Genomic DNA, 26431 nt, shown 5'->3' on the forward strand with positions numbered 1-26431 from the left:
TGATTGCTATAGATAAGAAACTGTACGTGTGTGAGGAGGGCTCCACGAGTTCATACGATATCCTAACAAGTTGTTGTACAACCATTAATACTAGCTTCATGGAGGTGAAACAGTTAAAGTGTGACCAAGCCTTCACACACCAAAAAAAGCTCATGGTTCACTGACGCAGTCACACTGGGGAGAAGCTGTTCAAATATGGTGTGTATAACAAGGGCTTTGCACAGTCATCAGGCCTGGAAGATCACTGACCTTCACACAGGAGAAAAACCATTCACATGTGAGATGTGCGAAAAATCATGCGCAAATCCATCAAACCTCCGCAAACATGAACACATTCATACAGAGGAAAAACCATTCACATGTGAGGTGTGTAACAAGAGCTTTGCACAGTTATCAAACCTGATAAATCACTGGCCCATTCCCATGGGTTTTTGATAAGAGAGGGGATTAAGGGTTATGGGGAGAGGGCGGGAATGTGGAATTGAGCCACAACAGATCAGCCATGATCTTATTGAATGGCGGGGCAGGCTCGAAGGGCTAGATGGCCTACTCCTGGTCCTATTTCTTATGTTCTTATGTTCACAGGAGAAAAACCATTCACGTGCAAGGTGTGCAACAAATCGTTCACAAATCCATCACTAACCTCCACTAACACTGACACATTCACACAGGGATAAAAGCATTCACATGTGAGGTACGTAACAAATTATTCTCATGGTTATCAAACCTCCACACACACCAACACACCCACATAGGGGGAAAAACAATTCTCATGTGAGGTATGCAACAAATTGTTCACAAATCCATTAAATCTCCGCAAACATCAACACAGTCACACGGGGTAAAACTAATTCACATGTCAGGTGTGTGGCAAATCTTTCTCATTGTTATCGACATTCTGTATACACCAACGTATTCACACGGGAGCAGCCATTCAGGTGCGAGACATGTAACAAATCATTTGTGGCTTTATCAACTCTCCACAGACACCAACGCACTCACACAGGGGAAAAACCATTTACATGTGAGGTGGGTGACAAAACATTCTCGTTATCAGGAAATCTTCACAAACACAGGAGTAAAACCATTCACGTGCGAAACGTGTGACAAGTCGTTTTTGTTGTCATCGAGTCTCCATGTGCATCAAAGCATTCACGTTGGGGAGAGACCATTCATGTGCAAAATATGTGACAAATCATTCTCAGATTTGTCTACTCTCTGCAAGCACCAACATATTCACAAAGAGGAAAATCCATTCACCTGTAAAATATGTGACAAATCATTCTCAGATTTGTCTACTCTCTGCAAACACCAACATATTCACAAAGAGGAAAATCCATTCACCTATAAAATGTGTGACAAATCATTCTCAGAGTCATCGACTCTCCGTGCACACCAATGCAGTCATAGAGGGGAGAAACCATTTACATGTGAGGCGTGTAACAAGTCGTTCAGAGTTTCGACACACCTCCGCGCACACCAACATATCTGCACAGAAGAGAAGTCATTCACATGTGAGGTGTGCGGCAAATCAATCATGCTATCATCGGGCCTCCTCGTACACCAATGCATTCACACGGGAGAAACCATTTACTTTTGAGGTTTGTGACAAATCATTCATGCTGTCATCGGGACTTCTCGTGCACCAATGCATTCACACAGAAGAAACCATTCACGTGAGGTGTGTGACAAATCGTTCTCGGTATCGGGGAACCTCTGTATACATCAACGCATTTACACGGGAGAAACCATTTACATGTGTGGTCTGTCACAAAGCATTTATGAAATCACTGTATCTCCACACACACCAACGTATTCACAGTGGGGAGAAACCATTCACGTGCAAGGTGTGCATGAAATCATTCTCGCAGTCATCGAACTTCTGCACACACCAAAGCACTCACACAGGAGAGAAACCATTTAGATGTGTGATATGTGATAAATCATTTTCTGCACAATCAAGTCTCCATGTGCACCAAAGCTTTCATCAGGGGAAAAGTCATTCACATGTGAACAGTGCAAAGCATTTTTAAGGTTATCAACTCTCCAGCTCCATCAGTGGATCCACATCGGGGAGTAACTATTTAAGTAACTATAGAATCGCAGCGAGACCTGGGGGTGCAAGTGCACAAGTCTTTGAAGGTGGCAGTGCAAGTGGAGAGTGTGGTGAAGAAAGCCTATGGTATGTTAGCCTTTATAGGAAGGGGTATAGAATATAAGAGCTGGAGTCTAATGTTGCAGTTGTACAGAACGTTGGTTAGGCCGCATTTGGAGTACTGCGTCCAGTTCTGGTCACCTTACTACCGGAAGGACGTGGAGACTCTGGAGAGAGCGCAGAGGAGGTTTATCAGGATGTTGCCTGGTATGGAAGGACTGGGGTATGAGGAAAGATTGAAGAAGCTGGGGCTCTTTTCCCTTGAAAGACGCCGACTGAGGGGGGATCTAATAGAAGTATATAAGATTATGAAGGGTATAGATAGAGTAAACAGAGGTAAGCTATTTCCTATGATAGAGACACGTAGGACAAGGGGCCATGGACTTAAGGTGAGGGGGGAGAGGTACAACACAGATATTAGAGGGAGGTTTTTCACACAGAGGGTAGTGGGGGTATGGAATGCTCTGCCAAGTAAGGTGGTGGAGGCAAGCACGCTAGAGTCCTTTAAAAGTAACTTAGACAGGCACATGACTGGGTTGGAGATGGGTGGATATAGGAGATTGTTTTAAATAAGGGTCATTAGCATTGGGGCGTCCCTGGTAATGTAAATGGTTATCATATGATAATAATGTTTTTTCTCTTTTCATTCACAGGTTTTAAGTCGGTCCGCCTCGTGTCCAATGAGGGGCATACACGCGATGGGTCGTACTGGGGCTGCTCTTGGTTGTTTGAAATTGGCCTAGTGCTTCATGTCGTTAGTGTGTGCCTAAACTGGACAAGATACTGGGCAAGACGACAGCTCAGTGACTATCGCTGTTTGCTGTTCAGACACATGGATTTGGGCTGGTGTCTGTGGGAGTTTGCGCATTCTCCCCATGCTTGCGTGGGTTTTCTCCGGGCACTCCGGTTTCCTCCCACACCCCAAAGATGTGCTGCTAGGCAGATTGGCAGGAATAAATTGTCCCTAAATCAGATTCCCTCAATCTGGATGGCCATAAAACATTAGACAGGGATCGCGGGTGGAGAGGGGGACTGGTGGTGTTGAGATGGCGGCGCGGGCTTGTTGGGCCGAAGGGCCTGTTTCCTGGGCTGATTTTTGTTCTTCATTCTTTGTTCTAAGTAAGAGGTTTCTGATAATGTTTTGATGATGTCTCCTGAAACAGCAAAGGATTCACACAGGGAAAATATTCCACAGATGCGATGTTCGTGTGAGTTTTCACCAAATCCTCTGATTTTTCTGAAGCACCAGCTGAGTCTCACTGGTGAGAAATCATTCCGGTATGAGGTGTTTATCTCCTGGTCCATCAACACATTCACACGGAAGAAATCATATTGGTGTGAGTTCTGTAAACAAGTCTTCATAATTTTTGGACCTCCTGGAATCCACATGTGGGCTACCATTTCCGTGTGTGATTCTCTACACAATTTCACTGCAGAGGAAGTTCAGTGGCATTGGGACACAAATCAAGAAGCAGCTTTCACTCACATCAACAACTAGTGACAACAACACCAGTGTTGAGGTAGTATGATGTCAATGATGAAATCACCCTGCAGTGAGATCCCAGTGAAACAGGACTTGGACCAACATTCATGCAGCAAGGACAACCAATTATGTTTGTATCCAGAGTATTAAAACAAACATAAGAACATAAGAAATAGGAGCAGGAGTAAGCCATCTAGCCCTTCGAGCCTGCCTCGTCATTCAATAAGATCATGGCTGATCTGAAGTGGATCAGTTCCACTTTCCCGCCTGCTCCCCATAACCCTTAATTCCCTTGTCTATCAGAAATCTATCTACCCGTGACTTAAAAATATTCAACGAGGTAGCCTCCACCACTTCAATGGGCAGAGAATTCCAGAGATTCATCACCCTTTGAGTGAAGATGCTCCTCCTCAACTCTGTTCTAAACTGCCCCACCCTTATTTTGAGGCTGTGCCCTCTAGTTCTGGTTTCCTTTCTAAGCAGAAAGAATCTCTCCACCTCCACCCTATCTAGCCCCTTCATCATCTTATAAGTCTCTATAAGATCCCCCCTCAGCCTTCTAAACTCCAATGAGTACAGGCCCAGTCTATTCAATCTCTCCTCATAAGCTAATCCCCTTATCTCCAGTGTCAGCCTGGTGAACCTTCTCTGTACTCCCTTCAAGGCCAATATATCCTTTTGCAAATAAGGGGACCAAAACTGCACACAGTACTCCAGTTGCGGCCTCACCAGTGCCTTGTACTGTTGCAGCAAGACCTCCCTGCTGCAATATTCTATCCCCCTCGCTATAAAGGCCAACATTCCTTTTGCTTCTTGATCACCTGTTGCACCTGCAGACTGAGTTTTTGCAATTCGTGCACAAGGACTCCCAGGTCCCTCTGCACAGCAGCATGCTGCAACTTTTCACCATTTAAATAATATTCCTTCCTACTATTAAACTGAACAATGCTATGGACAGAGTAAGAAAGAGTGCCTGGATATTCTTTGCTTGTGAGCATTTCAACCTGTTTGGGAGAGAGAGAGTCTGACTATATTCTACTTCAAAGCATATTTCTCAAACTGCTTCTAACTGCTCCAAAGTGTTTACAAAGGACGTGATTTCATTTGCAGAGAGATTACTTGGAAGTGAAGACCTGCACACTTTAAATGCAATGTATACGTAGAGTCAAACAAAATAGCAACAGACTGGAAAAAAAGAGTTTTTGTTTAAGTGCGATTATTTTCTTTCTGGACTGTTTATGGGGAGTAAAGTGCAAACAAAAAAAGAGGATTTGTAAGATTGGAGTTCCCTTCACCCGGACTTTTACTAAATATAAAACCTAGAAAACTTTATGGACATAAACACGGCAAATAAAGAGGCCAAACCTCTGTACACAGGTGCTGTACAGTCAGCTGTTAATTGACAAAGCATGTCAAAACCAAAACCAAGTTGATACTGTGAAAAGACATCAGGATATTATCATCTCAAAGAAACAAAACAATGGCCATTAGACAATCCCATTAATGAAACTGGGAGACCATCAGAGCTGATGACCCCAGATGATAGCCATTACACAAATAACACCGACAACAGTTAAGGTGACATGGACTTTATCACAGACATATCAACATATCAATGAATGGGGTCCATTGTCTCAGTTGTGAAAACAACATTGTGATGAATGGGTTTGTCTGGACCAAGGCAGGAGCCAGGTTAAAGAGACTAAAACGGTGCTAAGCGCTTACTGTCCAAACAGAAAGTCTCCAGGAAGTTGCTTTGATATTTTCAATAATGTTTTGTAATAAAAAGGCTATGACCTTAGGGTTTATCACTAAAGTCACTAAAGAGAGTCAGGAAAGGTCAATCTGATTCATGGACTTACAGTTCACACCAGAACAAGCAACCACATTGGGAGTTGTAAGTAATGGCCAGATGTGAGGGAGAGTGTGGCTGAGGTTTAAGAATAGTTTAAGAGTAGCAACTAAATCCTGAGGGAGTTTGATTTGAACTGGTTAAGGTTTGAGCAGAAATGTGTGGTTTGATCAGTGGTTTTTCAGTGAAGGATCTTATTAACATGCCAAAATTGTGAATGTTGTGTGGCATCATTACACTAGTTTAGAGTTCTCAGATTGGGGCATTGGGAGTTTTTTTTTAATAAACACAGTTCTGGTTGAATCTAAACCTCTGTATTTGTATAAGTTTGTCCCTTATAAAAACACAAAGTCAAGAACTGACACTAAGGACAAACAGGAGCGTACACCTCCTACAGGCGTGCCCACCTCATTATCCATGAAGATCTCATGCAGATGCTCCACAGTGACGAGTTGTTGCTCTAGATCCTAAATTGGATTTTGAATAGCTGCACCAGGAGACATTTCCTGCACACATTGTCACCCTGGACACTAGAAGTGCCCCTGACTTCCCACACCGCACGGGAGGAGCATTCAACATGGCCAAGCTGCCCGGCCATGACTTTGCCACAAATTGCTCCCTTTACTTTTACTGCCGCTCGTTTAAGGAATGTTAAGTACACACGAGAAACCTTATTTATTATACTTTAAACACTACTTAATCTGAATTAAAATACAATTTTCATTTTAAAGATTGGACAGGACAGTCAAAATACTTACCAGGTCCTGTTTACCAAGGTTGCTGCTCCTCTCGTGCTGGCTGCCAGTTCTGCTCTTGTCTCAAGCCAGGTTCCCCTCACTCTTTAAGATCATTGCTTCTCTCACGATCACCTGCTGTCCTGTTCGGGTCTGAGACCTGGATCCTGTGATTCTTTATGCCGCTAGTCCTCTCATGCTATCAAATGACAAAACCAAAAATAAGGAGCACCTCTTCCCCTTCCTTCCCAACTCCCAGCAATCTAATCTAAGGTACACTAGGGTTGACAGGCTTTGGAGAGTCAGGAGGCCAGTTACGCACTGCAGAATTCACATCCTTTTTTTTAAATCATATTCATATATCTACTGCAGTTCAGTTTTTGGTCAATGGTAATCTCCAAAATGATGATAGTGGAGAATTCAGCAATGGAAATGCCATTAAATGTTGGGAGGGGATAGTTGGATTCTTAGATGTTGGAGATGGTCATATTGTGTGGCACAAATGCTATTTGCCATTTATCAGCCCAGGTTTGAATTTTTTTCCGGGTCTTGCTGCATATGGACACAGATTGCTTCAGTATCTGGGCAGTTGTGAAAGAACTAAAAAAAAATTTCCCACTTCTGATCTTAAGATGGAAGGAAGATCATTGATGAAGCAGTTGAAGATGATTGGGCCTAGAACGCTACCCTCAGGAACTCCTGCAGTGATGTCCTGGAGCTGAGATGCCAGACCTCCAACCATTTCCCGTTGTGTTCGGTATTGTTCCAGCCAGTGGGGAGTTTTCCCTGATTGCCATTTACATTAATTTTGCTAAGGTTCCTTGATGCCACATTCAGGTAAAAGTTGTTTTTTTTTGGCCTTTGAAAATTAAATGCTGCCTTTCTTTAATTACATCCACAAACAGATTCCTAATTTTGTGCTGGATTATCAATCTGGAATCTTTCCCACCAGCAAGGTTAAATTCATCAACCTGTTTTTACTGCTTATTTTATATTTTTTAACAAGCCTACTGCAATTCTCCAGTCCTCTGGCAAAACCCCTATATCGAAGGAAGGTTGGAAGTTGGAAGGTTGAAAGAACAACAAAGAACAAAAACAGCCCGGGAAACAGGCCCTTCGGCTCCAGATGTCCCTCAGTGGTATTGGTCCCGGTGATTTAGTGACTTCAAGCATGCCAGTGTTTCTAATATCTCCTCTTTATTCATTTTGAGCACATCCAGTGTTTCAATTATCTCCTCTGTAAGTATGATTTCAGTTGCATCTTCTCCCTGAGTAAGGACCAGGTTCTCTTATAATATCTCCACCACACTCTGTGTATGAATGTTCACTTTTCTGCTTTGTAATTTACCCACCCATAATCTTATGAATTTTTACCTATTTATCTGTATAAACATTCCCATTATTTAGCTGTCAGTCTCTATTCATCCGCTCTGTTTACAGCTTGATATTATTTGAATTATTAAGCTGACATCCTGCTTTATCCTCTATTCTACCTGTTTTATCATCCAAGCAGTTCTGTCTTTTCCAGTCCTTCCTTTCCCACTTGTTCAGATTCTCCATCACAATCAGTCTCCTCTGGAAAGGGAGTGGCTAACCACTTTCCCATCCTGACTTTCCTCACAGTTCCCTTCTGGCTCTGTGCAGCCATTTTCAAGACTGACACTCACTTGGTGGGAACTACATTACCTATCTTGAATGACTACCCAAAGCCTGCGCAGTGAGAAGCGGTAGTAAAGAATTGGGGAGAGCCTCAACCTCCAACCCCCATTCCCCCTCCCTCACAACCCCCACTTCCCCCCCTCCCTCACACCCCATCCCCTCCCTCACAATCCCCACTGCCCCTCCCTTCCAAACCTTTTATCCCCTTCCTCACACTCCCATCCACCACCTTCCTCACAACCTCCCATCCCCCCTCTCACAACCTCCATCCTCCCTCATACCCCTCCCTCCCTTACACCCCCCAATAACCCCTCACACCCCACACCTGCCTCCTTTGCACCCTCCCACCCCCTCCCTCAATCCCCTTTCCCCTCTCTCACACCCTCCTATAATCTCCTCATACCTTATCCCCCTCCCTCACACCCCACTCCCTCAGCTCCTTTTCCCATCCCTCAACCCCCTATCTTTCCTCCCTCCTCACCCCCCCATCCCCAAATTATTTCTCTCCCCCTTGAAGCTCTTGTGCATTCTTTACTGTTAGTTTTCTGTTCAGTCTTGTGGTGAGTGGCATTTCTTTATCACTCGACTGAAAGTGGGATAGGTTGTAAGAGAACCCCTGTGAATCTGACATCCTGTCATCAGATGATTTTGCAAAGGGGCATCATGTGGGTGAGAAATTAGCGGAGGCCAAGGAACAATCCTTGGTGGGAGCAATGGCGGTGGGAAGATTCATCATTGCGGGAGATTCTCTGTATGCAACTGAAGAGGAAAAATTCGCACAAGTCACTGCAGTCCCACTGGACAACAGATGTTGTCTAACTGAGTGTAGACCACAGTGCAGTGCACGGATGGCTCTCAATGATCACTTGATCATTGATAAGAGATACGGTCGAGATAGAATAGATAGGGAAAAAACTTGTGGAGCATGAGCACCAGTAGAAAGCTGATGGGTTGAATTGTCTGTTTCTGTGCTTTAGAGACTAAAGTCGAAGTAAAAAGGGCTGGAAATACTTAGGAGGTCAGGCATGGTAGCACAGTGGTTAGCACTGCTGCTTCACAGCTCCAGGGACCTGGGTTCGATTCCCAGCTCGGGTCACTGTCTGTGTGGAGTTTGCATGTTCTCCTCGAGTCTGTGTGGGTTTCCTCCGGGTGCTCCGGTTTCAAAGATGTGCAGGTTAGGTTGATTGGCCATGCTAAAATTGCCCCTTAGTGTCCTGAGGTACTTAGGTTAGAGGGATTATGGGTAAAATATATAGGGATATGGGGGTAGGGCCTGGGTGGGATTGTGGTCAGTGCAGACTTGATGGGCCAAAGGGCCTTTTTCTGCACTGTAGGATTCTATGGTTCACTGCCTCATCACCTGATCCTTGCTGCAGCACTCCCAGGTCTGACGATGAAAAGGAATCTTATTGTATTTTGTTAGAGTTGGTGAAGTTGCAGTCCCTCACCAAAAGGAACTCCCAAGCACAGTTTACATCGAGTCAAAATGTAACCCCACAAGCCCCAGAATGACTCCCTTAGTAACAGAGTTACTCCCTGTAGTAACTCAGCCAAACGGCAATTTCCTGTCACCAACACCATTCATTGTTCACCAAAGGAAAAGACCGCTTACAGTCAGATAGTCTTCACCCCGGGACCCACAACTACAGGCTTCAAAACACCTGCTGGCTGCTTCCCATTGGATAAGCCTCCGCTCACTCAATAAGACAACTCATACTCCTTGAAACCTTTGGTAGATCTACTGATGATCCCTCATGGCAATTGTGGTCGTTGTAACATCCTTCCCCTTTTAGGCCTGAGGCTGCCTCAGCACCCCACTGCTAGGAGATCCTTTCTGTCACTTGGCACCTAGGCAGTGGTTCGTCGAAGGCATGGCCATATCGGGTGTTGGAAACCAAACATGGGACCTTCTTATTTGGAGGAAGCAACCTTGGTTTCTCCTTGGGTTCCACTTCAGCTTGGAGGCCCATTTCTCCAGCCTCCATCTCCAAGTCCATGCCCCTGCTATCCAAAGGAGCCAACGTGGAGTCAGCTTCAAGTTGAGGGCTGGCAGCAGCTATCTCTATGGCTGGTGCCAGGAGCAGCTCGGGCAAGGACTCTCTGGGCCTGAGGTGGTCTAAGTGCCTCTTTAGGGTTTTACCCCAAGCTTTAACTTTCTAAGATACTGGTCCTGTTTCTCCATAATGATCCCAGGGACTTATCTGGGACCTTTCCCAGAGTTCCTTTCATGTACCAAATCACCTGTTGCAAAAGTTTTTCTGTCTTTATGTAATCAAAGTTTCTTTTTTTGGTTTTCCTGCTGGGACTTCACCTTCCCCGCCAAGTATGGAAATGAAAGGCTCAATCTGGTACAAAGCCATCTTCCCACCCAGTAGCTCTGCTGGAGCAACACCTTGTTATGTACGGTGTGGCGCTGTATTCAAACAAAAATCATGTCAGTTTAGTGTCAATGGATGCTGCTGGTTTCTTCATACCATTTTTAAAGGGTTGAACCACCCATTCTGCCAGTTCATTTGACAACAGGTGATAAGGTGCAGTCCAGACACATTGAATACCATTGGAAAGCAGGAAGTTCTGGAAATCACCACTGGTGAATGCCGTGCTGTTATCGGAAACCAGGACTTCCAGAATTCAGTGTATGCTGAAGCCTTGCTGTAATTTCTCGATCATGGTGGAGCCCAGGAATGTACCTCCAGCCACTTGGAATGTATGTCCACCATGTTTAAAAAATGCAACACATAAAGGGACATGTTAAGGCCACATGTACGTGCACCCATGAGTATAGGGAGGCTGAGGGTGTGAGTTTTTAATTTTCATGGCACAGATCACATAGTTCTACCAAGTCTGTGAGGTTGGAATCAAGATTGGGCCACCAGATGTAACTACTGACCAGCATCTTCATTTATGATACTCCTGGGTGGACTTAATGTAATTCCATTAATTTTGGATGTCATCCTGGGAATGGAACAATTACTCAGAACCCCCAAAGACTGATCCCATCTTCAATACTAAGTTCAGCTTTCTTAGTGAGCTAGGATTTCATTTCTTTGGAGGGTTGTTCTTGGAATCCACCATGTAAGATTGTGTGTCTTATGGTGGATAAGGTTGGACCTTTTTGGGTCCAGATTTCAATCCTCCTTGTTGACACTGGCAAAGTCTCAAAAAAAGTTCAGGGCCATCACAACCTAAAGAAAGGAAACTCAGTGTGTCCGGATTAATATCCAGATCTCAGGGTAGTATTCCAAAATATAATTGTAGGCTGTCGGTTTCAAGGCCTGGTGTAGTATCTGAGTGGAGCTGATAGGGATGTTGTTTTATCCTCTTTGAAGAGGCCCAGTACAGGCTTATGGTTGGTAACTACAAAATAAAGTCAGCCATAGACTTATTGATGGAAGTACTTCATACCAAATACAACTGCCAATCCTTCCTTCTCAATTTGAGATTATCTTCCCTCTGCATCCAAAAGGTTCCTGAAGGCGCACCCAATGCACTTCTCCATCCCTTCTTTCCAGCGATGTGACAGCATTGCACCGACTCTATATGGGCAAGGATCACAGGTTAAAGTTCTTTCTTAGGGTCAAAATGGGGCAGTAAGTTGGATGATAGTAACTGATGTTTAACTTTAGAAAAACCTTTGCCTACAGAGCTTCCCAAGACCATTGTGGTATTTTCATAGTAGAGTGTGCAAATGGGATAGCCTAGAAGCCAAATTCAGGATACATTTTAGGTAATAATTGATTAATCCCAGGAAAGATTTTAACTCTATGGTGTTCCTTGAGGCTGGTGCTTCTTGAAGACCTTTATCCTCGACTGAATGTAACGCCTTACCATCTACTCAGTAGCCTAAGTAACCTTTGACCACCTGGAAAACACATTTCTCCCTCTTCAAGCAAACTCCCGCTCTGAACATCTGCTGCAACACTTCTTATAGATTGGTCAAGTGTTCCTATTCTGAAACCCCTATAACGAAGACATTATTTAAGTATACTGCTACTTGGATAGCCCTTGAAGGGTGTATTGCATAATTTTTTAAAAGATGGCACACACTGATAAGACCCTGGCAGATAAATGGGTACTCTCGTAGAGACCCTTATGTATGTTGATTGTCACATATTTGCAAAACTCATCCATTTTAAGCTGACGATAGGTATGGCTCATCTTGCCATCTGAGAAATTGACAGACATATCAATAGGTATAGCATACCTATTGAGTTTGAGACTTGATTAACCATAAGTTTATTATCCCCACAAAGACAAATTGATTTGTCAGACTTAAGAGCAGGGATCAAAGGTGTGGTCCATTCTCCCAACTGCAGAGGCTTTATTATACCCACATTTTCAAGGCACCTTAGTTCAGTTTCCTGACCTTCGTATCTTCCAACCTCAGGAGTTGGATGCCCAGTGGTGTTGTGGATAGTTTGGAGGAGTGTCAGAGGTTGCAGTGTGACATAGATAGGATGCCACGCTGGGCATAGAAGTGGCAGATGGACTTCAACGCAGATAAACGTGGAGTGGTCCATTTTGGCAGGTCAAATGGGATGAAGGAGTATATTATCAAGGGTAAGACTCTTAGCAGTGTAGAGGATCAGAAGGACCTTGGGGTCCGGGTCCAGGTAGAGCATGTGGTTAAGAAGGCATATGGTGTACTGGCCTTCATCAATCGAGGGTCTGAGTTTCGGAGTCGGGAGATAATGTTGCAGCTTTATAAGACCCTAGTCAGGCCTCTCTTGGAGTACTGTGCTCAGTTCTGGTCACTTCATTACAGGAAGGATGTGGAAGTATTGAAAGGGTGCAGAGGAGATTTACGAGGATCTTGCCTGGATTGGGTGGCATACCTTATGAGGATAGACTGAGGGAGCTCGGTCTTTTCTCCTTAGAGAGACGAAGGATGAGAGGTGATCTGATAGAAGTGTATAAGATGTTGAGAGCTATAGATCGGGTGGATTCTCAGAGCTTTTTCCAAGGGCTGGAATGGTTGCTACAAGAGGACACAGGTTTCAGGTGCTGGGGAGTAGGTACAGAGGAGATATCAGGGGTAAGTTTTTCACTCAGAGGGTGGTGGATGAGTGGAATCGGCTGCCGTCGGTGGTGGTGGAGGCAAATTTGATAGGGTCTTTCAAGAGACTTCTGGATGAATACATGGAACTTAATAGAATTGAGAGTTATAGGTAAGCCTAGTAGGTATGGATATCATCGGCGCAACTTGTGGGCTGAAGGGCCTGTTTGTGCTGTAGTTTTTCTATGTTCTATGATCTACCTTATAACGGAGACTGTGGCTCCAATGTCCACCTCCATCTTTAAGGGAAAGCCATTTATCAGTAATTCCACAATAATTGGGGAAACCTTCATTTAATAGTACAATTCAGTGGTAGTGTCTCTGTCTCTGGAAGAGGAGATACCTGCATTTTATGCTCAGGTTCCTAGTGTTAGGTTCAAGAATTCACTGATACCTCATGGAAAATTATAAGAGTTTATTAGGAGTTCATTCAAAATATACACCAGATTTTCAGTTTTGTTCACCCTCTCTCTCTCTGTCTTACAGTCAAGATGTTGCCGATGTTTCTCTTCGCATCTCTGCCTTTCTATTGTTCTTGCACAGTATTATTATTCATTACTCCAGAGAAATGCCATTTATATTCATTGATTAATTAAACACATCTAACTGGTTCTAACTTCCAATCATGCATTCACAAGGTAAAGCTCTGCTAAGGTAGCTGATTCACACGCTGAAGACATAACAAGAAGACATATTGTAACATGATCCAGCACAAATGAAACTTTCAGGGTTTATCCTGTGAGAAACCTGAAGCTTCATTAGAATTTATCCTGCATGAAAATGTTAATAAAAATATACTGGAGAAAATATTATACAAATGTTAGACCTAAAGAAAGGTAAAATAAAACAACGGCTTCCCACAGCAGGTAGCATGTGTTTTCCTTGCTCCTGAAACATTGCCATGGCTGTGTCCTTTGACAATGCCTACAGTAATCTGTCAATTACACCTTGGCCTTTTGGCTAACATCAAGTGTAGTTTTGGCATCCTGCACTTGGTTGAAGTCATGAGGTTACACTGAGGCTTCATTTGAGCAGTTTTTTAATGCGGCATCTCGGCCTTTTGGCTAAGATGCAAATGAGATCAAGCCTTGGAGGAGGTGCAATGCCTATTCCAAGCAACTTGGATTACATAGATCAAGCCCAAGACTGGAGGTGGGATGCCTGTCTTATCAGCTTGACTCTGGAAATCTCACTTGCTGAGACTTTGATTGGATTGGATATAAACATTAAAAAAAATCTGTCAACTACTCCCATCTGACGTATGTTCTATAATATTCTTGGAATCAGCACTGCTACCTGATTGACACAAGTGTTCTCCATTGAGGACTGGTTTCATGAGCTCCCTTCTCCTAGGTGGAAGACATAGCTGCCCAATGTCTTACGAGCTCCTGAGCTCATTTTTCGACACCCTGCCTTGGCCCTTTCTCCCCTAGAATCATAGAATCCCTACAATGCAGAAGGAGACCATTTGGCCCATCAAGTCTGCGCCAACCACAACCCCACCCAAGCCCTATTCCAATAACCCCACGTATTTACCCTGCTAATCCTCTGACACAAGGGATAATTTAGCATGGCCAATCAACCTAACCCGCACATCTTTGGACCGTGGGAGAAAACTGGAGTAAACGAAGGAAACCCACGCAGACGGGGAGAATGTGCATACTCCCCACAGACAATGACCTGAGAATGGAATTGAACCCAGGTCTTTGGTGCTGTGCTAACCACTGTGCAATCGTGCATGTGTCTCAATGGTTTTTTTAAAGTCCAAGTTGAGTTCACTAATAGCTTGTTTTGGATGACAAGACGATTTATGCTATTTACCAGTCTATCCAACAATAATTCATTCAGAGGTCCAAATTTGCAGGGTTCAGATAATTTTCACCTCCTAGCCAAGAACTATATGACAGGTTCCCCAAGGGTTCTTCCAGCCATGTTAAAGCAAAAGCACCAGAGAATTACCGTGAGTTTCAGGTCACAGAGGTTTACAGCATGGAAACAGGCTCTTTGGCCCAACTTGTCAATGTCACCCTTTTTTTTAAACCACTAAGCTAATCCCAATTGCCTGCATGTGGCCTACAATCCCTCTATACCCATTTTACCCATGTAATTGTCTAAACGCTTTTTAAAAAAAAATCCTCTACCCGCTTCTACTACAACCTCTGGCAGCTTGTTCTAGACACTCACCACCCTCTATGTGAAACAGTTGCCCCTCTGGACCCTTTTGTATCTCTCCCCTTCACCTTAAACCTATGCCCTCTAGTTTAGACTCCCTTTGGGAAAAGATATTGACTATCTAGCTGATCTATGCTCTTCATTATTTTATAGACCTCGAAGATCACTCCAAGCTTCCTATGCTCCAGAGAAAAAAGTCCCAGTCTATCCAGTCTCTCCTTATAACTCAAACCATCAAGTCCTGGTAGCCACTCTTCCTAGTTTAATAATATCCTTTCTATAATAGGGTGACCAGAACTGTACACAGCATTCCAAGTGTGGCCATACCAATGTCTTGTACAACTTCAACAAGGCAACCCAACTCCTGTATTCAGTGTTCTGACTAATGAAACAAAGCATGCCGAATGCCTTCTTCACCTCTGTCCACCTGTGACTCCACTTTCAAGGAGCTATGCACCTGTACCCCTAGATCCCTTTGTTCTATAACCAAAACCTACCATTAACTGAGTAAGTCCTGCCTTGGTTCGATTGACCAAAATGCATCACCTTGCATTTATCTTAATAAAATTCCATCTGCCATTCATCAGCCCACTGGTCCAGTTGATCAAGATCCCATTGCCACCCTAGATAACCTTCTTCACTGTCCACTATGCCACCAATCTTGGTGCCATCTGCAAACTTACTAACCATGCCTACTAAATTCTCATCTAAATCATTGACATAAATGATAAATAACAGTGGATCCCTGAGGCACACTGCTGGTCACAGCCTCCAGTTTGAAAAGCAATCCTCTACAACCACTATCTCTCTTCTGTCATCAATCTAATTTTGTATACATTTAGCTACCTCACCCTAGATCCCTTGAGATTTAACCTTATGCAACAACCTACCATGTGGTACTTTATCAAACGTCTTGCTCAATAAGGCAGCTCGTCCTCCACAAAACCCATGAGTAGATTTATTGATGATCCGTGATTATCATAACACATGCCAAACTTAAACTCCTCACCCATTATCTTTTCAGTTATCCCAGGACACTGTGGATGGCTAGGGAGGAAATTGCAGGTCCCCTAGCAGAGATATTTCAATCGCTGATAGTCACAGGTGAGATACTTGAAGATTGGAGGGTGGCAAATGTTGTGACTTTCTTTAAGAAAGGCTGCAGGGAAAAGCCTGGGAACTACAGACCAGTGAGCCTGACATCCGTAGTGGGTATTTTGAGAGACAGGATCTACAGGCGTTTAAAGAACAACACAGCACAGGAAACAGGCCCTTTGGCCCAACAAGCCCACGCCACCATTATAACATTCAGTGAATGCCTCAGCTACCTTCTTCTACATAAAACTTTTCTCTACGCCAGATTTGGGGAGGTCTAATTTAGGGACAATTTGTTAACACCAGTCAGCCTAGAAGCACGTTTTTGGGGTGTGGGAGGAAACTGGAGCACCTGGGGAAAACCCACGCAAGCACGGGGAGAATGTGCAAACTCCCACAGACACCGACCCAAGTCGGAGATCCGACCCAGGTCCATGTATCTGCACAGCAAACAGGGATAGTCACTGAGCTGTCGTGTTGCCCGTCAGTTGGTCCAGTTTAAGCATACACTAACGATGTGAAGCACTAGGCAGCTCTCGAAGCAACATCCAAGAGCAGTCCTTGCACAACCCACCACGTGTATGTCCCTTGTCGGCCAACAAGGCAGACCGAATCACCTGTGGATGTAAAAAAAAGACATCAATAAACATACACAGCTTATACAGACAGTTCATCAAGTCTCGGGGATTTATTTACCTAGTAGTAGAAGGTTTTTTTTACAAGATCTACCAGTTTATTAAAATTTTTTGAATCAGGGCATCTAATTGGTCAGATTTCTTATAATGAAAGTCAGGGATCCGCATGCTGTTAGCAATATCATTTTTTGCTTTTCATCTCCTTCAAGGTTGTCAGCATAGACGTAGCGTATGTGCTTAGTGTATTGGGCCCCGTCTTCCCATGGTCTCCTCGAGCTCAAGTTTCCTCAAGAACAGGCATAATGGAACTTTCTTACTGGAGAAAATCTTGACATTTGGAGATTGTCTGGAGGGAAAGATGCAGAACAAAAACAACTTTTTTCCTCATCACTACTGCAGTAATTCAGCCAAATGGCAGTTTCCCATCACTAATACCCTTTATTGTGCATCAAAGGAAAAGGCCACTCCTGCAGCTTACGGTCTGGTAGTGTTCGCCTCAGAACCTATAAAGCAGTCCGAGTAAATGTACAGGCCTAAAAACCACCGCCAGCTGCTTTCCATTGGATGAGGTTCTGCTCACTCAATAAGGCAGCTTGTACTCCACAAAACCCACGGGTAGATTTATCGATGATCCGTGATCATCAAAACACATGCCAAACTTAAACTCCTCACCCATTATCTTTTCAGTTCCACCCTGCTTACCCCTTTCTCTTCTGTATCCATGTCTCTCCCCAAACCACCTCAAAATCTCCTATGTCCGTGTCTCTCCACTCCACCTGCGTCCCTCGCCACTGTCCAGGTGCTAGTCCCACCACTGCACATCATCACTGCCTTGGATACTGTGGATCTTCCTCTTCCAAGCTGCTGTCAAACACATCCGAGGCTACACATCCCACACTGATGACGTCAATTTGAAAGGCTCTGAGGATGAAGAATGTTATTCCCACACTAGAAATCTGTCAAACATTTACCGCAGCTGTAATAAGTGAGGTTTTATTCAGATGGGACAATGACAAGTTTAAATCCCACCTGATCTGCTGCTCAAAGTCTCCTCCGTTTCCCTGGTCAGTTTCCCAAACTTCAGGAAACTCCTGTTACTCCAGAAATATTGTGATTGGCTGTGAGAGACGTCAATCAGAGAGCCCACCCACTCTGCCCATTCTCTCCTCTTCCTCTTTCACAGCTGCTTCACTTCCTGTAGGGACTGAAAACCAAGTCAGGAGATGGTGAGTGAAGGAGCAGAATTTATAATAATTACATTGCATCATATCCACACTAATGTTCAGGCAGTCTGACTATCCTGTGGGGAATCAGGTGTGAAAATGCTCCTTATGCTGTGTGAGAAGATCCAGCTGAGAGACCTGTTTACTCGGTGCTTTGTGCTGAGCTGTTTGATTGGAGCTGTGTGTTGGATATTGAGTGTGTTCATTGGAAGTATTTCCCTTCTGATTTACAGGCTGAGTTTTGTTGATGGGTCATTACTGAATGTAGAGAATGAGGTATAATTATCTGGGAGGGGCAGGGACACGTTTATTGAAATGTCTTTTAATATCTTCTTTAAAGATTTTACCTGAAGGTTTCGGCCTTTCCCAAAAGCCTGAACTTGCATTTGATAGTTTTGCCCAGTGCTGTATCTGATAGCTGAATTTGGGACGTGCAGGCTGTATTTGTGCAGTACATCTAATTTCCCAGGATAAACCAGAATCCTTCAGTCAGCTACACTGAAGCAATATTTTCCCTTGCTTTCAGCACTTCCTGCCCAGTGTGTTTTTTTTCAAATAATTTGGGAAAACAAGGACAGATATTTCAAAATCAACATTGAATTAACATTTCCCCTGAGTGTTTTTTTTATTTTAAACACATACTCTAAAGGTAAAGCTGATCTTCACCAGTGAACTGATAGCCCATTTTACTCACCACCGATTATCTTTTCTATTGGCCTTATGGCAACTGGGATGATGGGATCTGGGCAGAGGGAAGAAAATAACCACATTGTCTGCTCCTGGTCATTATCCAGTGTCTTTGCTGGAAGCAGAAGGTTTGTGACAGACAAGTGAGGAAATCTGATCCCCACGTAGGGGAATAAGATTGGCACTCACTGTGGAACAGTCTTTAACTAAGCAGTCAGTCCCTTCAGCAAACGCAGAGAGGGAGTTGTAGAAAATCATGTTTTTTTTTTACTGTTTTACAGAAGAATTGCACTGTACTAAACCAGAGAATATAGAAAGAATAGACACTGCAGATAGATCCTGACTATTACACAAGGAACAATTGCACAAATGTGCAAGACATCCAGACCCTCACAGCATTGCTCAACACAGAGAAGGTTGGACAGTGAAACCATCATCTGGAAATTGGCCCGCTCAGGGAGCTTTGACGTGTCGTCAGACCTGAAACTGGTCAGTGGTGTGGTACCATCCATCAGAACCAACTTTTCTTAAGGTTCACCTGTGGATGATCAGTCACAGTGAGGCTGGGAAGAAGTGAACTCCAAGTGTGGTGTGGATTTAAGTCATTCATCGAGCCTCACAAACACTGACTTATTCCTACAGGTGAGAGGCTGTTCAAGTGTGTGGTATGTAAGGAGGACTCACAGGTTCATAAGATCTTCTAAGGAGCATTTGTTACAAATTCTGTTACCACAAGGGCAGCCACATGGAATGGAAACGATACAGGTGTGATGTTTGTGATAAAGCTTTTGTGAATTCTGCAAAGCTTCTGAGGCACCAGATGATTCACACAGGGGAAAAACCATTCAGGTGTGATTTTTGTGAGAAATCCTTCTCACAATCATCGATCCTCCAACGACACCAACTCATTCACACAGGCGAGAAACCCTTTACGTGTGAGGTGTGTAACAAATCATTCACACGGTCATCAAGCCTGAGTGAACACAAACGTCTTCACACAGGGGAGAAACCCTTCACGTGCGAGGTGTGTGATAAATCATTCTCAAAGTCATCGACTCTCCGTCAGCACCAACGCATTCACACAGGGGAGAAACCCTTCAAATGTGATTTTTGTCAGAAAGCTTTCAACCAATCTTCCAATCTTCTGTCACACCAGAGGAATCACACAGGAGAGAAACCTGCATGCGAGGTGCGTAACAGATCATTCTCCTGGTCAATAGGCTACCGTAAAAACCAACACACTCACACAGTGGAGAAACCCTTAACGTGCAAAGTGTGTGACAAATCATTCTCACGGTCATCGTACCTTCACATACACCAGCGTGTTCACACAGGTGAGAAACCCTTCACATGTGAGGTGTGTGACAAATCATTCACACGCTCATCAAGCCTCAGTGAACACAAACATCTTCACACAGGGGAGAAACCCTTCACGTGCAAAATGTGTGATAAGTCATTTTCAAAGTCATCAACCCTCCGTCATCACCGACGCGTTCACACAGGGGAGAAACCCTTCACGTGTGAGGTGTGTGACAAATCATTCTCAAAGTCATCGACCCTTCTTCAGCATCAACGCGTTCATACAGGGGAGAAACCCTTCAAATGTGATTTTTGTAAGAAAGCTTTTTACCAATCCTCCCACCTTCTATCACACCAGAGGATTCACACAGGAGAGAAACCCTTCACATGCGAGGTGTGTAACAAATCATTCTCACGGCCATTGAACCTTCACAGGCACCAGCGCGTTCACACAGGGGAGAAACCCTTACCATTTAAGGTATGTGACAAATTATCCTTGGACTCATTGGCTTCTTACATACACTGTCATTGTATGTGATAAATCAATCCCCGAGTTACCTTCCCTCTGCAGACAACAACACGTTCATACAGGAGACAAACCATTCACATGTATGGTATGTAACAAATCATTCTCAGACTAATCAGCCCTCTGTACACTGGTGAGAAACCGTTCATATGCGAGGTGTGCGACAAATCATTCTCACCATTATCAGATCTCCAGAGACACCAGCGCATTCACACAGTGGCTCACCTGCTTCCTTTACACTGAGAGTTTTCTGTGTTGTTTAGCCTCCAGTGCTCACAGAGGAGAGCTGTCCTTCCAAACCACTGTCTGTCTCCAACCTCTCCCACCATCAGTCCAATGGTTTCTCAAAGGTCAATTTAACCTTTGATCCATATTAGGGACCAGTTTATGAACTCCAAAGTATGTTATGCAGTTAGCCTAGACCCCAAATTTTGCATTTGATTTTGGCATTAGGGTGAGCATAAGGTGCTTCACACCAGGTATGATTCAAGTGATCCACTTGGAAATTTTTATAAAAACACATTTTATTTAAAAACACAATTCAAATATAACAAATATGATTAACATAACCTTTACCTATGAAAATACTAATCCTTAACAGCTAGCTATCTCTGTTCTTCCAATTTAAAGCAATACCCCATAAGCAAATACTTTCTGTAGAGCCAGTTAGCACAGAAACCAAAGATGCTCGCGTCATGAAAGATTTCCAGGTTTTTAATACTTCTGGACAGAGATCCAAAGATCAGTTTTCAGACAAGGATATATCCTCAAAACAGCAAAACTTCAGAGAAGTAAACCTAGTCTGTTGCAGTTCCCAGCTTCCAGAGTGTAGAGACAGAAAGGGATACCTCTCTGTAGCTTCCAAAACAGCAACTCTCAGATCCTTCAGATCTGAAAAATAAATCATGGTCCAGACTTTCCTGTCTTGTAACACATTTTCCGAGTGCTGGAAACAGCTTTCAGCCTGCATCCAGGGGGATTTCTGATTCGAGACCAATCTTATGACAAAGTCAGAACCATCTCCAAGACAACTGCATTTTACAACATCTTATAAAATTAGTTTTAAAAATTTGTATTATTTCTCTATTCTCAAAAACCAAGACTTAAAATTTCAAAATTTAACATATATATTTAGCATTCAGATTTGCTGTCCTGTCCATCATAAGGAAACATATGCATAAGCAGGAGCTTCTTTGTATATTGATATCTTTTGGTGATATTTGTCAATTTGGTGTGACGATACTGTGCCTTTAAGAAATGTATTTGTGCCAAGTTTCTTGTGAAATAGATATTAAGATTCAACTGTTTCAATGGCGGCAATTTGTTTGCACCTGGCAACCCAAATGCTGAGCATGCAGAAGGATATTTGCTCCTAGTTACTGAGGTGTGTGTTTTAATCTGAGTTGATGCAATTTTCTGTGATCAGGGTTTTCACTTGGTGTTTAAGTAGGGTTTGATTAGGTTTATAAGAGAGAGTCACGAGAGTGTGTGGAGCTAGACTTACAGAGAGAAAAGCAGGCAGTTTCTGCTTGAATTTGAAAGGAACAGCAGCTCCTTCTCCAGAGGTCTGCAAAAGGTAAAGGGTGTTTTTCCTCTCTTTCTCTTTGGAGTTCTGTTGTTTGAAGACAGGTCTTTCTCTGGAGCTGCTGTCTGAGAATCAGAAGACAGCTCTCTCCCTGTATCTCTGTCCAGAAGTGTTGAAAGGCTTGAGGACTGGCAACTCATGTAAGGCTGTGTGTTTTTGCTAATTGATTCTGAAGTGGAGTTTACATCTATGAGGAACATTGTTTAAATTGAAACTAATAGAGATAGCTAGCAGTTAAGAATTATACCTTGTCATGGTTATATATTTCAATTGGTAAAAGCTATGCTAATTCACTTTTGATATAGTTAAAGTGTATTGTTAAATAATACTGTGCCTTTGACAAATGTATTTGACATGTTTCTGTGCAGGATGTTTCTAGCAATCCCTTCCATTTTATCGGAGCCATTCCGTCTACAATCAGCATCCTGTACTATTGTTGCTGCAGGAGCACAACTGCTTAATCTGAACTAATGCTGTTCTTGGTTCCCCTGAGACTTTTCAGAGTGAGGTTTAATTTGGATAATTGACAGATATGGTCAAGTGACTGTACAACTATGCTTACACAGAATATTCAAGCTTAGATACTGCTTTTGAGTTGAGAGAGAGGAGTACTTTTCTTTTCCCCTCTCGGAAGTTGGAGAGTAGAATCTGCCAGGGTATAAGTCTCTTTCTTGGAGATTCTGAAGGCTGAAAGCTGTTTCTAGCACTCAGAAAATGTGTCATAGGACAGCACAGCAAAGTCTGGACCACGATTTATTTTTCATTTTCATTTCTTCCTTTAGGTAAAGCAGGCCCATAACACCCAGGAGCGCTTGTTCACTGAAGGATGGGTTCCGAACAGCAAGGAGCTGCCGGAACAGCAGGATTTCACGAGGAAGCTGTTTAGCCCGTCCAACCCCACGATAACCAATGGCCGATCAGATATGGGGATGAACGAAGGTGATGTCAGCAACTGAGTGTTTAAACCATCAGGAGACGAGTTAATTTATTTGACAAAAGATAATAATTGTGATTTTCTTCCTCTGACAGATACACAGGTGTCCATGGACACATCAAACAGTGATGGAGGAGAGTTGGCAGCAACATCCAAGATTCTTGAAAGGGCCGATAAGGAAGGGACAGACGTGTACACCTCGCAGCAATGTGGCATGGCAACTGCATTGGAGGAAGGAGAGGAGAGTCAGGAGGGTAAGATGTCTGATTTGGAGTGTGGTGTTGATGAGTCAAAGTTAAATATTGTGGTTTGTGTGAAGGAGGAGGCCTGTGATGACCTGACTGCTGTGGTGGAGGGAGGGCGCTCAGGACCTACTGGAGGTGAGGAACCTGTGGCTTTGGGCGCAGGAGCTCTGCCGAGTCCACGACATCAGGTCCATGCTGGTGGTGAAGAGAAAGAAGATGATCTGAAACCGCTTCACCGCTTACGTCAAGAACATGTTCAAAGTGCGGAGAGTTATCAGTCCACTTGTAATTTGCTACAGCAAACTTTGACTGAATTTAAGACAGATGTTAACCAGAATCTGCAAAGAAACAATGAAATTCTTCAGCATCATCTACAAAGAAACAATGAGATTCTTCAGCAGCAGAATGAGGTTCTGAGACAGCAGAACGAGATTCAAAACCAGTATCTACAAAGAAACAACAAGGTTCTTCAGCAGCAGAATGAGATTCTTTGTCAGATTCTACAAAGAAGCAATGAAACTTTGAATGAAATGAGGCAGATTTTGTCTCAGATTGTAGCACCAGCATCTCCTGGCCAGCTGCAGCCCAGTGCAGAAACATCTACTGGACATGCCTTTGACACAGGAGAGGTCACATTACGGGAATGGGGGAGACACAGAAGGAATTAAGAGTCCTTCCGTTCAACACTACTTCCTCAAACCCATTATTGCGCCATCCTGAAGAATTTTTGTCATGTTGGAGAGCCTCTCTATCAGGAGGATTATGGTACAATAAGCCGAATCCTGCCTTGCTCGCCACAATCATACCACCTCCATTTTTGTGGAATTAGGAAGGGGCAGGATCGGATTTGCACGCACATAGAAATCATCTGCTGTTTCCACTTGTGTAGTTTTGGGTGAGAGGTATCTGAAACCCAGCTTGTGCAGATTAGGTCCAGTAGGAGAAGGTCTGAACTCCCCAGATTTGTTTGGACAGCTAGTGTATCATTTTGTAGAGGATATGTTCCCCAGATATCTTTGTGGGAGGTAAGCTCCCCTTTGAGATTACTAAAAGTAGAAATGAATATGAATGAAAAGTAGATAAACGCATTGGAACTGAGAGTGCAAGGAACTGTTGAAAACAATTGTCACAAGTGTCATGATGAACTGTCAAGCTATCCAGGCATTTAAACCTCCTGCCTTTAACTGCAGTGTTGAAAATTATTACCTGTTTGCTCTGTCTGTTGACATAAATCTCAGGGATTGACTGGATTAATGTTGCATGACACATTTCATAACATCCATTATCACAGTAGGGTGCATGCCATATCATTTTGATTGACAGCTACATGTGGTTATGGACACGAAGTGGGACTGTAAACCTCAATTTTTTTTATAGACAGGATTATGCAATTGAATGATATGTTTGTTAAAAGGAATATAAATGCAGTAATTAGTTTTTTTTACTGGTTTAATAAATAAAGTACGTTGCAGACACTTGTAAATTCATTTTATTTAACCTCAGCATGGATCTTGAGGACTGGCCATTGTGGATACTGGGTGAGCTGGTACAGGTGGTGTAAGGGCAATAGGTGGGGGGCTAGGGTCAGTTGAATTAGCAAAAATTTGGCATAGATGATATAAAGGGCCATGTGGACTGGGTAGGGGACAAAGGTTGGCATGGAAAGTATGAGGAGCTAAGGGAATAATTTGATGCATAAATTGGCATGGAGGGGGTAGTCACGGTCAGGATGCATAGGAAAACAGAGGGTACGAGGGGCCATGCGGCAGAGGGATTGGGGCATTGGTGGGATGTGGGGACTGTGTGACGGGTGATAGCTTTTTTATGTTTCTCTTTTTTAAACATCGATATAGTGCTCCGAGACAGGCCTTCCACCCAGTCTGTCTCTTCACCCTGTATTGGATCTACATTCATGACAGGCCTTATTCCCAGGGTTCTCCTCAACCCTGGAACGAATACCCCAACTTCCAGGCCCTTTCTCCCGGGTTGGGTTTTATCTAGTCAAACAGCTCAGCACTAAGCACCGAGTAAACAGGTCTCTCAGCTGGATCTTCCCAATCAGTATAAGGGACATTTCCACACTTGATTCCCCACAGGATAGTCAGACTGCCTGAGCATTAGTGTGGATATTATGGGATGTAATTCATAGGAATCTTGATCCATCACTCACTGAATATTCATGCCTGAATAAGTGTGGATATGACAGGGTACCATTTCTAACAAACTGCTCCTTCCCTGGTAAAAGTTTGACAGAGATTTCTAGTTTGGGAATAGAATTCTTCATCCTTGGAGGCTTTCAAACTGACATTGGTGTGGGGTGTTCAGCTTCAGATATGATTGACAGCAGATCAGAAGATCCATCACATCCAAGGCAGTGATGATATGCAGTGGTGGTATCAACACATGCACAGAAGAGAGGGAGCAATGGGAGGGAGAAGCAGAGAGGAGAATGAATCAGTGCTTGGGAAGTGACTGTTGCTCTGGGACATGCGGAGAAATACCGTGACTCGGGGAGTTTCTCTTACTTGGGAGGTGACAGTCAGTCAAAGATTGAATCAAAAGTGGCCAACTCTAAGGAAATAATAAAGGACATTAGATTGTGAGATCTCAGCAGGGATGATATGTAGGGGTGGCATAGGCGGCAATAGAGACAGGGATGTCAAGTGGTGAGAGAGAGGGTGGGCTATTACCTGACCTACTGAATATTTTCAGCATTTTTGTTTTGATTCTAGTTTTTAAGGCACAGAAACAATCCTTTTGGCCCATCTGCTTTTTATTTTGCTTATGCTCTCCCTACCTATTTTCTCACACCGTATTTCTTGCCAATACAAGATGGTTACTGATACCCATCCACTCACACCACAGATCTGCAAATGAGCAGAAATCCAATTATGTCACTCCACGCTGTCCAGCCTGCCAATACCCCATGCACACATGTCAATTATATCACCATGCACATACATCACCTTCCAGATTCTGTTTTATAAATACTGTGTTAAAACCAAAGAGGAGGCATATAAATTGGCAAGAAAAAGCAGCGAACTTGAAGACAGTGAGAAAGTTAAAATCCAGCAGAGGAGATCAAAGGTTT

General features: G+C 43.5%; 1 protein-coding gene across 1 annotated transcript in view; it reads left to right on the forward strand.

Moving 5' to 3' along the window:
• The first annotated feature begins 17940 nt into the window (after positions 1-17940).
• Positions 17941-26431, forward strand: part of LOC145348621 (uncharacterized) — a 68835-nt gene continuing 60344 nt past the window's right edge. The window contains exons 1-4 of the mRNA XM_080196792.1: positions 17941-18067; positions 19033-20528; positions 22944-23100; positions 23191-23994. Of these exons, the coding sequence (XP_080052918.1) occupies positions 19497-20528; positions 22944-23100; positions 23191-23994 (1993 nt within the window). The 5' untranslated portion in view covers positions 17941-18067; positions 19033-19496. The remainder of the gene's footprint in view (positions 18068-19032; positions 20529-22943; positions 23101-23190; positions 23995-26431) is intronic.

Source organism: Carcharhinus amblyrhynchos, chromosome 9, assembly GCF_965287045.1.
Source record: "Carcharhinus amblyrhynchos chromosome 9, sCarAmb.v2.hapA, whole genome shotgun sequence".
NCBI lineage: Eukaryota > Metazoa > Chordata > Chondrichthyes > Carcharhiniformes > Carcharhinidae > Carcharhinus > Carcharhinus amblyrhynchos.